Source organism: Dryas octopetala, chromosome 2 (genome assembly GCF_963921425.1).
Source record: "Dryas octopetala chromosome 2, drDryOcto1.1, whole genome shotgun sequence".
In the NCBI taxonomy this organism is placed as follows: domain Eukaryota; kingdom Viridiplantae; phylum Streptophyta; class Magnoliopsida; order Rosales; family Rosaceae; genus Dryas; species Dryas octopetala.
This window is the reverse complement of record NC_141367.1, coordinates 8,222,799-8,237,332: the sequence shown is the minus strand read 5'-3', so window position 1 is coordinate 8,237,332 and position 14,534 is coordinate 8,222,799. Positions and strand designations below refer to the sequence as shown.

General features: G+C 40.9%; 1 protein-coding gene across 1 annotated transcript; it reads left to right on the top strand.

Moving 5' to 3' along the window:
• The first annotated feature begins 3,408 nt into the window (after positions 1–3,408).
• Positions 3,409–13,591, top strand: LOC147292880 (uncharacterized). The gene is made up of 5 exons (XM_086230955.1): positions 3,409–4,354; positions 5,462–5,940; positions 6,034–7,371; positions 13,158–13,290; positions 13,566–13,591. Exons 1-5 carry the CDS (start codon positions 3,409–3,411, stop codon positions 13,589–13,591), a joined length of 2,922 nt encoding a protein of 973 aa, XP_086087081.1.
• Positions 13,592–14,534: the final 943 nt, after the last annotated feature.

Sequence of the window (14,534 nt, the reverse complement as noted above, 5' to 3'; positions counted from 1 at the left end):
GGGGGCCCTAGCTGACTTGCATGCGCCACTTAAGCCCAAAAGGAGCAGCCCATGCCGCAAGGCCCTGATGCACCTAACCCTAGCTGAAGCCGCAAGCAACAAGGAGAAGGAAACCTAGCAGCCGCAAGTTTTCTCCTCTTTGCCTCTCAAAGAATGCACTCCTATATATACCCCTTTCATTCAGAACCCTAGGATCACTTTTTCTCACCTCCTACTCCAGCCGAAATTTCTTTAGGTCTTTAGTTTTATTTTTCTGTTCTAGGTTATTATTTTAGTTTAACTCTTGTGAGGGGAGCCGAATTCAGAGGGTTCTAGAGAGAGAAGGTGGCGTGACAAGTGAGAGAGAGAAGGACCAGCCTGCTGTCGCAAGCCCTAGCTCACCTTGCCGTGAGTTCCTCCTGCTAGCTTGCTAGGTGCCTCCTTCTTCCTCTCTCCTTGCCGCAGCCACCCTAGTGTTTGCATCTCTGATTTTGCTTCTTTTTCCTTCTAGTTTCTATTTTAATTGTTGGTTTATGCTACTGAATTTATTTAATTAAGTTTCTGAATTTATTTAATGCATGATTCTGATTTCATTTAATTTATGCAATTTAATTTAGTCGTTTAGTTTATGCTTTTAGTTTTGCGTTTCTGATTTCCTTTAGCAAGCATGAATTGGGATTTTGTTTATCGTTTCTGTTTTGTTTTATTTTATTTAAATATGTAGGTTAGTTATTCTGTCTTGCATGTTAGTTGTAGGTCGATTAATGGATTTGCATGTTCTAACAAATCGTTTATCCGTCTCTTGGCCTGTTAGTTTGATGTTTATCCGTCTCTTCCCCGTCACTAGTTGTTTGCATCCTTTGACTGGCCACCTTAGGGTAATTGCATCTAGTTTATCTGTTAGGTTTAGCTGTGAAATAGTCAAAGACACTAAACCACAAGTAACAAGGAAATAAGGGATTATTCTTGGTAGTGTGTTGAGTGCTCATTTTACACTACTTTATGATACTAACTCCTTAACTCAGAGTGCAAGAACTCGATATTTTGTGTGTTGTTAGTTTGTTTTTGATTTTACAGGATAAAATGAGCAAAGAGGAAAAAAGGAGCCAAAAGGACCATTTTTAGACATTTCCTAGTCAAACTAGGAAAACGAGAGAAATCCTGGTCAAACCAGGAAAGGGGCCGAAATCCTAGTCGAATGAGGATTCCTAGTCACACTAGGAAACATCAAGTCCAGAACCATCATTGCGAAGCCAGAAATGAGAAATCCTGATTGAAACAGGAAATCCTGGTTGAACTAGGAAACCTAACCCTACTAGGGAAAGGAGTCCTAATGACACTAGGAGACCCCAGGGGCAATATGGTCATTACGAGAAGTCAAAATGGATAAGGAATCCTTCATTTACAAGAATTCCTAGTCACACTAGGAAATGTTGGTCAAAGTCAACTCTACAAAGTCAAGGTTCCAGAAGCTTCTAGAAGGTGGTGGACATCCATGGGAATAAATGGAGGGAAGAAATGAATTCGAATTCAAATGGAAATGAGGGGCAAAATGGGAAGTCAAAGTTAATGGTCAAGGGTCAACTATGAAAAGTCAACAAGTCAAATGGGCCATGGGCCTATGCAAATGCCGAAATCTGAAGGGCCATGCATGCATGCATGCACTAGCCCAAGATGAAGCCCAATGCGCAAGCCTGAAGGTGGCAGCCATGAAGTGAAACCCTAGGGGGCTGGCGTGTGGCACTTAAGCCCAAAGCCAAAGCCTTGCCGCAAGCCCAAAGCTTTCCCTAACCCTAGCAGCAGCCGCATCTCTCTTTTCCTTGCCTCCCAAGGATTCCTCTCCTACTGATCCCTATAAATATATCTCTAAAAATCAGAAAAAGGGTTCTGAAGTTTGGTCTTTTCTCTTCTCTTCAATTTTCGAAAACCCTAGTTAGTGTTTCTTCTCTTTCCTAGCCGCAGCACCCTCTCTCTCTTGTTCTTCTTGTGCCGCAGCCACCATCTCCTTCTCTCTCTTTATTTTTCTTCTTTTCTTTTGTGGCCGAACCCTACCAGCCACCTTTGTTTGTGTGTCTTCTATTTTTGCGCTGAGTTGACAAAAGAGAAGGAAGCCAAGCCGCAGCCACCAACATTAGCCACGCATCACCACCTTGCTGCAACCTTGCCGAGCACCTCTACTTCTTCGCCGTGGAGCCCAAGGCCGAGCAGCAGCCCATCACGCCGTCACCTTGCAGCCGCACCTCCACCCCATCATTCGTGGCTTGATTTCTTCTTCCTTTCTTTTATTTTCATTATTTTAATTATGCATTATTTATTTGTGAATTTAATTATGTGTAGCTGAATATTGGGCTAGGGCTAGGATGAAGCCCTAGCGATGCTGTTTACTCTCACTATGGATTATTGATATTTTAATTATTTACATGTTGACAAATCTTGGATCTCTGTTTAAATTGAATCTATTTGTTTCGCATCTTTGACTGATCACCTTAGGTTGCATGCATCTAGATATTTGTTGTGAAACTAAATAAGCTCGAAAGGATGATAGTTTCAATAGGCAACAAGTGGGTATCCTAAGATAATATTCATGAGAAAAGAGATCATAGATGACATACAGTACATTAATTTGGAGCCATGCGCTATGTGTTTGTCACTCTCACAGATCGTAACGACTCTTGCATGGGTAACAGCTGCCTTAGCTTAGCACTAGGGAACATGCAAGTTAACTGGCTAAGGAAGGCCCAAGAAGCTCTTAGTTTATGCACAGTAAGGGGAGTAATTGCTAAAAGTAACTAGCCAAACCTTTTAGTAGACGAACTTTGTTGACATGTTTATATATTGATTGTTAATATCCATAGTAGAGTGAATGGTATGCTAGTGGTGGATTCTGACCCCTAGTGTTTCTTTATTATTGTTTTATCCAAATTCATTCAGTTGTTATTTTAGAGTTTTGTCATTTATCTGTTAGTTTTTCTAGTCTCAAAAACCAATCAAAACCCCCCATTTGCGTGTGTGAGTTAGAGTTGATTTAATCGAATTTAATTAAGTTAGTGATCATAACACTAGTACAATTCCCTGTGGGATCGACCTCGTATTTGTAAGCTTTGCTACTCCGCGATTCGTGCACTTGCGAGTTAACCTAGAGCTCAGAAAAGGGTATTTAATTTGCTCTAGGAAAACATACAACAAGTTTTTGGCGCCGTTGCCGGGGAATTGTTATTTGTGTTGATTGCTAGTTTGATTATCTTTAGTTAAGTCATTTTAGTTAGGTTTTATTTTCTGTTTTCATTATTGGTTCTTGTTGATTTCTCTTATTTCTAAGGTACAATGGAAGAGTCAAATTCGAAGATCACCCCCCTTTCACGTGCAGAAGGCCAAAAGGTGTTGAGTGCGTACAAGGGCAGGCCGAGACTCAATTGGACACCGTTAAGGATGAGGTCAACTCTTGTGTCGCCGAAAGGAAGTGAATCTGAGGAAGCATACGAAGAGGAGAAATCAGAAGAGGAAGTCGAGGAGACCTTGCAGCCGAATGCATCTCAAATGAGAATACCTTTGAGTGATTATTCGTCTCCAACGCTTCTAGCTCAACCTACATGCATTGCTTACTCTCAAGTGGAAGCTGATTTTGAACTTTCAAGTGGGACAATCAAACTTCTTCCATCATTTCATGGTCTAGAAGGAGAGGATCCCTACGTGCATATTAAGAAATTTCATGCAATATGCGAGATTGGCAAGCTGAGGGGGTTGAGCGATGATCAAAGGAAGTTAAGGTTATTTCCATTCTCTCTTAAAGATAAAGCTAAACATTGGTTGTTTTCCTTGCAGGTCGCTTCTATTAAAACATGGGAAGAACTGGCATCCAAGTTTCTGTTGAGGTTCTATCCAGTTAGTAAGACTACCATTGTGAGGAAGCAGATCTTAGGGTTTACGCAATCAGAGGATGAAGTGTTTCATGAGAGTTGGGAAAGGTACCAAGAGCTTCTGACTTCGTGTCCACATCATAATTTTGCCCCATGGATGCAGATTGAGTACTTTTATGAGGGTTTGTTGGATCAAGATCGTAGTATGGTGGACATGACATGTGGAGGAGCACTGAAAAAGAAGACTTTTGAAGAAGCATGGACACTCTTTGACACATTGGCATTGAGTTCACAGCAGTGGAATAGACGGAAAAGAGTGGAAAAGAAATCAGCTATGGAAGCTGAGATGTCTGAACTTAAGCAAATGATGCAGGTTCTGATGGCGAATCAAGGAGCTAGGTCATCACAAGGAGAGCCATGTTTTGAGGTTGAAAAAGTTCAAGTTAGACCGAGTGTACAGTCCCCAGTTGAGCAGCGAAGTACTTATTTGGAGGACATGATTGCTACATTAGCCCAGAGTACAACTTCGATGTCTAATGATACCAAGTCATTCATGAACAAAACTGAGGAGCAGTTGAGTGTCACAGCTAAAGCTATCTCGAATTTGGAAGCCCAATTGGAACAAGTGACTTTGACCTTGGACAAAGTGGTAAAGGGTGCACCAATTCAGGACAAGGCCGAAGCAATCACTACTTTGAGAAGTGGGAAAGTGATTGACAACAAAGTGGGCACTACTCAAGGTGATAATGCAGGCAACGAGGATGAAGTTGAGATGCTAGATCCTGAACAAGTGGAAAAGTACAAGAGGGATAAAGTTAAGGTTAAGGATGAGGAAGAGGAGGAAAGAAAGAAACAAGAAAAGCACATTGCTACGCGTGCTAGCAAGAAGGCCGAGATTACTTCTTCTATTTCAAGAGCTCCATTACCTTTCCCTCAACGCCAAAGGAAGCAAAGTAAGGACGAGCAAGCTAAGGAAATTTTGGAGATGTTTAAGAAAGTGGAAATCAACATTCCTTTGCTTGATGCTATTCAGCAGATTCCTAAGTATGCCAAGTTTTTGAAGGAATTGTGCACACACAAGAGGAAATTCAAAGAGCATGAGCAGGTGTGTTTGAGTGAAGAAGTCAGTGCGGTTTTGCAAAGGAAGCTGCCACCAAAGTTGAAAGACCCTGGCAGTTTTACGATCCCATGTTTGGTTGGGGATCACAAGTTTGAGAAGGCATTGCTGGATTTGGGAGCAAGTATTAATTTGATGCCGTATTCAGTTTTCGCACAGTTGGGCATAGGAGATCTTAAACCTACTAGTGTTACTCTTCAATTGGCAGATCGTTCAGTAAAGGTTCCGAAAGGTGTGGTTGAAGATGTGCTGGTTCGGGTTGCAGATTTGATCATGCCCGCTGATTTTATCATTCTTGAAATGGAGGATACCCCAATTAGAGGAAATGAGTTACCGATCATATTGGGAAGACCGTTCATGGCCACAGCGAACACCAAGATTGATGTGAGTAATGGGAAGTTGACAATGTCTGTACTTGGTGAAACAGTTGAGTTTGATGTTTTTGGTGCGATGAAGTATCCAAAGGAGGAGAATGATTGCTTGAGGATTGATAGTTTGGACCCATTAGTTGAGGAAGTGTGCGAAACTAGCCTTGCAGAAGATACATTGGAGGTTGCTTTGGGAGCACTCGAGTCTAGTGAGTTGGAAGAAAACGTGGAAACAACTCCTACACGTTGGGAGGGCAACCGACCTCTCAGGAATAAGTGGTTCAACCAGTTTGAAATGCTAGTACCCACTAATCAGAAAACGCTTCCTTCTATTGAGCAAGCACCTAAGTTGGAGCTGAAACCGTTACCGGAGCACTTGAAATATGCATTTTTGGGAGAAAATGAGACTTTGCCTGTGATTATTGCAGCTAATTTGAGTGCAGGCGAGGAAGAAAGACTCCTGAGAGTTTTGAAGGAAAATCGGTTGGCATTGGGATGGACCATAGCCGATATCAAGGGAATCTCACCCACAGTATGTATGCATAGAATTTTACTTGAGGAGGAATCTAGGCCTACTCGTGATGCTCAAAGAAGACTGAATCCAACTCTGAAGGAAGTTGTGCGTAATGAGGTAATCAAATTGTTGGATGTTGGTATTATTTATCCTATCAGTGATTCGAAGTGGGTTAGTTCTGTTCAAGTAGGGCCAAAGAAAAGTAGTATTACTGTGGTGAAGAATGAGCATAATGAGTTGGTTCCCCAAAGGACACAAACCGGTTGGCGTGTTTGTATTGACTATCGGAAGCTGAACACCGCGACAAGAAAGGATCATTTTCCTTTGCCATTTATTGACCAGATGTTAGAAAGGTTGGCTGGCCATAGTCACTATTACTTTTTGGATGGTTATAGTGGGTACAATCAGATTGCTATTGCGCCCGAGGATCAAGAGAAGACCACATTCACATGTCCATTTGGTACATTTTCTTATAGAAGGATGCCATTCGGATTGTGCAATGCGCCCGCAACATTTCAGAGATGCATGATGTCTATTTTCTCGGATATGGTGGAACGAATCATTGAGGTATTTATGGATGATTTTTCTGTTTTTGGTTCGTCTTTTGATGCATGTCTGGATAATTTGTCTTTAGTTCTAAAAAGATGTCAAGAAGCCAATCTAGTGCTTAATTGGGATAAATGTCACTTCATAGTTCAACAAGGGATAGTATTGGGTCATGTGATTTCAAAAGAGGGCATACAAGTTGATAAGGCCAAGATTGATGTGATACAGAGATTGCCGCCTCCATCGAGTGTTAAGGAAGTAAGAAGTTTCCTAGGCCATGCTGGGTTTTATAGGAGATTCATCAAGGATTTTTCCAAGATCTCCAGGCCTTTGTGCACCTTATTGCAAAAAGAGGTGAATTTCGAGTTTAATGAAGATTGCTTGGTTGCCTTTAACAAATTGAAGAAGCTACTCACTTCCGCTCCGATCATCATGCCACCTGATTGGAACCTGCCGTTTGAGCTCATGTGTGATGCAAGTGACTATGCTATTGGAGCAGTTTTGGGTCAGAGAGTTGATAAGCTGCCACATGTGATTTATTATGCAAGCAGGACTCTGAATGATGCACAGTTGAACTATTCTACTACAGAGAAGGAGTTGCTTGCTGTGATCTTTGCCTTGGAGAAATTTAGAAGTTATTTGATTGGGTCTAAGATCATCATCTACACGGATCATGCAGCTCTCAAGTATCTGCTGAATAAGAAAGACGCCAAGCCGAGGTTGATTAGATGGACTCTGTTGCTACAGGAATTTGATATTGAGATCAAGGATAAGAAAGGGTGTGAGAATGTGGTAGCAGACCATTTGAGTAGACTCGTCAATGAGGAACAGTCTGAAGAGGACACACTACCGTTACGAGAGTCATTCCCGGACGAGCAGCTTTTTGCCATCTTGACTACTCCATGGTATGCCGACATAGCAAATTATTTAGCAAGTGGAGTGTTGCCCAATGATCTGACACACTACCAAAGGAAGAAGTTTTTGCATGATGTCAGACAATATGTGTGGGATGATCCTTATTTGTTCAAATATGGGTCAGATCAGTTGATAAGACGATGTGTACCGGAATTGGAGCAGAGGAATGTCATTGAGATGTGCCATTCTAAAGAATGTGGAGGCCATGGTGGAGGAACTAAGACCGCTTACAAGATTCTTCAAGCAGGTTTCTTTTGGCCCACTATTTTTCATGATTGTCATCAGTTTTATCTCACATGTGACAGATGTCAGAAGATGGGAAATATTTCTGCTCGTGATCAAATGCCATTGAACTTCATGTTGGAAGTCGAAATCTTTGATGTTTGGGGTATAGATTTCATGGGACCATTTCCATCTTCTTTTGGATACGAGTACATTCTGGTAAGAGTTGATTATGTGTCTAAGTGGGTGGAAGCTGTCGCTTGTAGGACTAATGATGCTCGAGTGGTCTTGAATTTACTTAAGACCAATATCTTTGCACGGTTTGGTACCCCGAGAGCAATCATTAGTGATGGGGGATCGCATTTTTGCAATAAGCTGTTTGAGGCCGTGATGAAGAAATATGGAATAAGGCATAAAGTGGCTACTCCCTACCATCCTCAGACGAGTGGGCAAGTGAAAATTTCGAATCGTGAGATTAAGTTCATTTTGGAAAGAACGGTGCTCGCCAATAGGAAGGATTGGTCTACTAAGCTTAATGATGCATTGTGGGCTTATCGCACCGCTTACAAGACACCCATTGGAATGTCTCCGTTTCGACTGATCTATGGGAAAGCTTGTCATTTACCAGTTGAGCTTGAGCATAAGGCATATTGGGCGATTAAGAAGTTCAATTTTGATATTCATGCTGCTGGTGAGAAAAGGAAGTTGCAACTTAGTGAGCTGGAGGAAATACGACATTTCGCATATGAGAATGCTAAGTTGTACAGGGAAAGGACCAAGAGGTACCATGATAAGAAGCTACGTCCGCGAGAATTCTTTGTTGGAGGGAAGGTGTTATTATATGATACAAGATTACGTCTCTTCCCAGGCAAGTTGCGTTCAAGATGGACCGGACCTTATGAGGTGATTAGAGTGTTTCCTTATGGTACAGTTGAAATCAAGAATCCGAAGAATGGGAACATATTTAAGGTCAATGGTCATCGTGTGAAACCTTTCCTTGAACCTGATTTTGAGCTGAACCAAGAGAAAATTGATTTCTAGTACAAGACTAGGTCTGGCTGAAGACGTGAAACTTAGCGCTTCTTGGGAGGCAACCCAAGGGATGGATGACGACGAGGAGGTGATTTGGTACTTGTGCATGGGCGAGCTTTTTCACACCAGCCAAGGTACGTTTTCACCCTCTTTTCGCTCATTTAAGTAGATTTGTTTTATTTATTGTTTTTCCCTTCCTCTGTTTATTATATTGTGCATTACATTTGTCTTTCATTTAACATTGAGGACAATGTTTCTTTTAAGTTTGGGGGTGGGGAATGCATTGCATTTTTGAAATTAAAAAAAAAAAAAAAAATTTTTTTTTTTTGAGTCTTTTTGTTTATTTTGTTGTTTTGAGTCCCCAACTGATTGATTTTATTATGCATGGCTATTATGAGCATGTCTAGCTTGACTATATAGTATGAATTTTTCTATCTCTAGTATTGGTTCATAACATGCTTTACAACTCTATGAAGTGGGCCTTGTTTTCATAAACTTAAGTGATAACTTACATGACTAGAGATGCATATACTTAATAGAGTAGACTTGTATGACCTAAGTGAGCTTTTGAGCCCTGTACTTCATTTCTTGAGTGTTGACATTACTCTAATATTTTCGTGTCATATAAAGTCGTTGTGATCTCATTATTCTTTCTTTTGATTAAGTACTTGGAATATAATTGTGAATCAATAAGCTAGAACTTCTCTCTTATTCTATTCAAAGCATGGATATAACTACATGGATCTTAGGAGATGATATTAGGCCTTGTTTGTTTTTAACCCATAGCCTAAGGCCTACCCTGTGTTATAACCCTAGTCAAACAATTTGAGCCTAATGACCTTTTCTTTGTTTACCCCTATACCAAACCCTAAGTTTGGGGGAGTTTCACTCCTCAACCTGTGTACCTTACTGATGGATTTGCATTGAGCTAATGAAGCTGTGAGGTTAAAAAGAAATGTGTGTGAATAGCTTGGAAAAGAAGGAATCGTGCTTAAGAATGTGTCGTTCCCTGAAATGAAAAAAAAAAAAAAAAAAAAAAGGAAGTGTTGTTAAGGGAACGAACGATTTCAAAGGATGAAAAAGAAAAGTGTTAGAATTCAAGACTATGATTACAAATTATGCAAGGAATGCCTCTACTTTTGAGCAAATCCATAGTCTGTAGCCCTTTGTTATCCGTTTCACTTCAATACCTTATCCTAACCTAAGCCTCCATTACAACCCCGAGTAAAGCCCTACTTGATCTTGAGAGAATTGTAGTTCATTATGTGGAGTCTAGATAAAAGGGAAGCTTATGGTTATTGATTCTGTTTCAAGTATTTTAAATCCTTTTCTTGAGATCAGTGTTTTTGTTCATGGTGCCTGTCTTTCATGATTAATATGTGAGCTGTTTGCATTTGTTTATCATAACATCTCTCACATATACTTGAGTGCACATATCAACCCAATCTCTGAGTGTTTTATTGTTGAGAGCATGCCTTGGTGAGAATTGGAGTTGATACTATTTTGGATATGCTGATTTAGTCTTGTTTGTCTAAACACTTGAGTTTGCGTTAAGGATGGTCTATATTTCTCAGGGAGGAGTAAGGTATGTTAATTGAAACATTATTAGAGGTTGAAGAATGAATTTTATATGTATCTTGCTTGATTATGCTATTTATGGCTGTGCTTATAAAATCATGTGTTGGGATGTTTGGAGTCTGTCTTGAGTCTTTTCTTTGTTCTTTTTGCTCGAGGACTAGCAAAATCTAAGTTTGGGGGTGTGTTGAGTGCTCATTTTACACTACTTTATGATACTAACTCCTTAACTCAGAGTGCAAGAACTCGATATTTTGTGTGTTGTTAGTTTGTTTTTGATTTTACAGGATAAAATGAGCAAAGAGGAAAAAAGGAGCCAAAAGGACCATTTTTAGACATTTCCTAGTCAAACTAGGAAAACGAGAGAAATCCTGGTCAAACCAGGAAAAGGGCCGAAATCCTAGTCGAATGAGGATTCCTAGTCACACTAGGAAACATCAAGTCCAGAACCATCATTGCGAAGCCAGAAATGAGAAATCCTGATTGAAACAGAAAATCCTGGTTGAACTAGGAAACCTAACCCTACTAGGGAAAGGAGTCCTAATGACACTAGGAGACCCCAGGGGCAATATGGTCATTACGAGAAGTCAAAATGGATAAGGAATCCTTCATTTACAAGAATTCCTAGTCACACTAGGAAATGTTGGTCAAAGTCAACTCTACAAAGTCAAGGTTCCAGAAGCTTCTAGAAGGTGGTGGACATCCATGGGAATAAATGGAGGGAAGAAATGAATTCGAATTCAAATGGAAATGAGGGGCAAAATGGGAAGTCAAAGTTAATGGTCAAGGGTCAACTATGAAAAGTCAACAAGTCAAATGGGCCATGGGCCAATGCAAATGCCGAAATCTGGGGGGCCATGCATGCATGCATGCACCAGCCCAAGATGAAGCCCAATGCGCAAGCCTGAAGGTGGCAGCCTTGAAGTGAAACCCTAAGGGGCTGGCGTGTGGCACTTAAGCCCAAAGCCAAAGCCTTGCCGCAAGCCCAAAGCTTTCCCTAACCCTAGCAGCAGCCGCATCTCTCTTTTCCTTGCCTCCCAAGGATTCCTCTCCTACTGATCCCTATAAATATATCTCTAAAAATCAGAAAAAGGGTTCTGAAGTTTGGTCTTTTCTCTTCTCTTCAATTTTCGAAAACCCTAGTTAGTGTTTCTTCTCTTTCCTAGCCGCAGCACCCTCTCTCTCTTGTTCTTCTTGTGCCGCAGCCACCATCTCCTTCTCTCTCTTTATTTTTCTTCTTTTCTTTTGTGGCCGAACCCTACCAGCCACCTTTGTTTGTGTGTCTTCTATTTTTGCGCTGAGTTGACAAAAGAGAAGGAAGCCAAGCCGCAGCCACCAACATTAGCCACGCATCACCACCTTGCTGCAACCTTGCCGAGCACCTCTACTTCTTCGCCGTGGAGCCCAAGGCCGAGCAGCAGCCCATCACGCCGTCACCTTGCAGCCGCACCTCCACCCCATCATTCGTGGCTTGATTTCTTCTTCCTTTCTTTTATTTTCATTATTTTAATTATGCATTATTTATTTGTGAATTTAATTATGTGTAGCTGAATATTGGGCTAGGGCTAGGATGAAGCCCTAGCGATGCTGTTTACTCTCACTATGGATTATTGATATTTTAATTATTTACATGTTGACAAATCTTGGATCTCTGTTTAAATTGAATCTATTTGTTTCGCATCTTTGACTGATCACCTTAGGTTGCATGCATCTAGATATTTGTTGTGAAACTAAATAAGCTCGAAAGGATGATAGTTTCAATAGGCAACAAGTGGGTATCCTAAGATAATATTCATGAGAAAAGAGATCATAGATGACATACAGTACATTAATTTGGAGCCATGCGCTATGTGTTTGTCACTCTCACAGATCGTAACGACTCTTGCATGGGTAACAGCTGCCTTAGCTTAGCACTAGGGAACATGCAAGTTAACTGGCTAAGGAAGGCCCAAGAAGCTCTTAGTTTATGCACAGTAAGGGGAGTAATTGCTAAAAGTAACTAGCCAAACCTTTTAGTAGACGAACTTTGTTGACATGTTTATATATTGATTGTTAATATCCATAGTAGAGTGAATGGTATGATAGTGGTGGATTCTGACCCCTAGTGTTTCTTTATTATTGTTTTATCCAAATTCATTCAGTTGTTATTTTAGAGTTTTGTCATTTATCTGTTAGTTTTTCTAGTCTCAAAAACCAATCAAAACCCCCCATTTGCGTGTGTGAGTTAGAGTTGATTTAATCGAATTTAATTAAGTTAGTGATCATAACACTAGTACAATTCCCTGTGGGATCGACCTCGTATTTGTAAGCTTTGCTACTCCGCGATTCGTGCACTTGCGAGTTAACCTAGAGCTCAGAAAAGGGTATTTAATTTGCTCTAGGAAAACATACAACAAGTTTTTGGCGCCGTTGCCGGGGAATTGTTATTTGTGTTGATTGCTAGTTTGATTATCTTTAGTTAAGTCATTTTAGTTAGGTTTTATTTTCTGTTTTCATTATTGGTTCTTGCTGATTTCTCTTATTTCTAAGGTACAATGGAAGAGTCAAATTCGAAGATCACCCCCCTTTCACGTGCAGAAGGCCAAAAGGTGTTGAGTGCGTACAAGGGCAGGCCGAGACTCAATTGGACACCGTTAAGGATGAGGTCAACTCTTGTGTCGCCGAAAGGAAGTGAATCTGAGGAAGCATACGAAGAGGAGAAATCAGAAGAGGAAGTCGAGGAGACCTTGCAGCCGAATGCATCTCAAATGAGAATACCTTTGAGTGATTATTCGTCTCCAACGCTTCTAGCTCAACCTACATGCATTGCTTACTCTCAAGTGGAAGCTGATTTTGAACTTTCAAGTGGGACAATCAAACTTCTTCCATCATTTCATGGTCTAGAAGGAGAGGATCCCTACGTGCATATTAAGAAATTTCATGCAATATGCGAGATTGGCAAGCTGAGGGGGTTGAGCGATGATCAAAGGAAGTTAAGGTTATTTCCATTCTCTCTTAAAAATAAAGCTAAACATTGGTTGTTTTCCTTGCAGGTCGCTTCTATTAAAACATGGGAAGAACTGGCATCCAAGTTTCTGTTGAGGTTCTATCCAGTTAGTAAGACTACCATTGTGAGGAAGCAGATCTTAGGGTTTACGCAATCAGAGGATGAAGTGTTTCATGAGAGTTGGGAAAGGTACCAAGAGCTTCTGACTTCGTGTCCACATCATAATTTTGCCCCATGGATGCAGATTGAGTACTTTTATGAGGGTTTGTTGGATCAAGATCGTAGTATGGTGGACATGACATGTGGAGGAGCACTGAAAAAGAAGACTTTTGAAGAAGCATGGACACTCTTTGACACATTGGCATTGAGTTCACAGCAGTGGAATAGACGGAAAAGAGTGGAAAAGAAATCAACTATGGAAGCTGAGATGTCTGAACTTAAGCAAATGATGCAGGTTCTGATGGCGAATCAAGGAGCTAGGTCATCACAAGGAGAGCCATGTTTTGAGGTTGAAAAAGTTCAAGTTAGACCGAGTGTACAGTCCCCAGTTGAGCAGCGAAGTACTTATTTGGAGGACATGTGTTGAGTGCTCATTTTACACTATTTTATGATACTAACTCCCTAACTCAGAGTGCAAGAACTCGGTATTTTGTGTGTTGTTAGTTTGTTTTTGTTTTTATAGGATAAAATGAGCAAAGAAGAGAAAAGGAGCCAAAAGGACCATTTTTAGACATTTCCTAGTCAAACTAGGAAAACGAGAGAAATCCTGGTCAAACCAGGAAAGGGGCCGAAATCCTAGTCGAATGAGGATTCCTAGTCAAACTAGGAAACATCAAGTTCAGAACCATCATTGCGGAGCCAGAAATGAGAAATCCCGATTGGAACAGGAAATCCTGGTTGAACTAGGAAACCTAACCCAACTAGGGAAAGGAGTCCTAATGACACTAGGAGACCCCAGGGGCAATATGGTCATTACGAGAAGTCGAAATGGATAAGGAATCCTTCATTTACAAGAAATCCTAGTCACACTAGGAAATGTTGGTCAAAGTCAACTCTACAAGTCAAGGTTCCAGAAGCTTCTAGAAGGTGGTGGACATCCATGGAAATAAATGGAGGGAAGAAAGGAATTCGAATTCAAATGGAAATGAGGGACAAAATGGGAAGTCAAAGTGAATGGTCAAGGGTCAACTATGAAAAGTCAACAAGTCAAATGGGCCATGGGCCTATACAATGCCGAATTTTGAAGGAGCCATGCATGCATGCATGCACCAGCCCAAGAGGAAGTCCATGCGCAAAACCCTAGGGGGCTGGTGTGTGTCACTTAAGCCCAAGTCATGCAGCCCACAAGCCAAAGCCCAAGAAATCCTAGCTGAAAAAGAAGTCAAAACCCTGGAAAAAAGAGCACCAATTTCGACAGCAATTC

Excerpts from the sequence above, each read along its gene's own strand:
- LOC147292880 (XM_086230955.1), top strand. The coding sequence starts at position 3,409 with ATGAGGTCAACTCTTGTGTCGCCGAAAGGAAGTGAATCTGAGGAAGCA. Across the intron at positions 7,372-13,157 it reads GGAAGAAGTTTTTGCATGAT|GTCGCTTCTATTAAAACATG; the intron begins GTCAGACAATAT and ends TTTTCCTTGCAG. Across the intron at positions 13,291-13,565 it reads GGATGAAGTGTTTCATGAGA|GTTCTGATGGCGAATCAAGG; the intron begins GTTGGGAAAGGT and ends CAAATGATGCAG.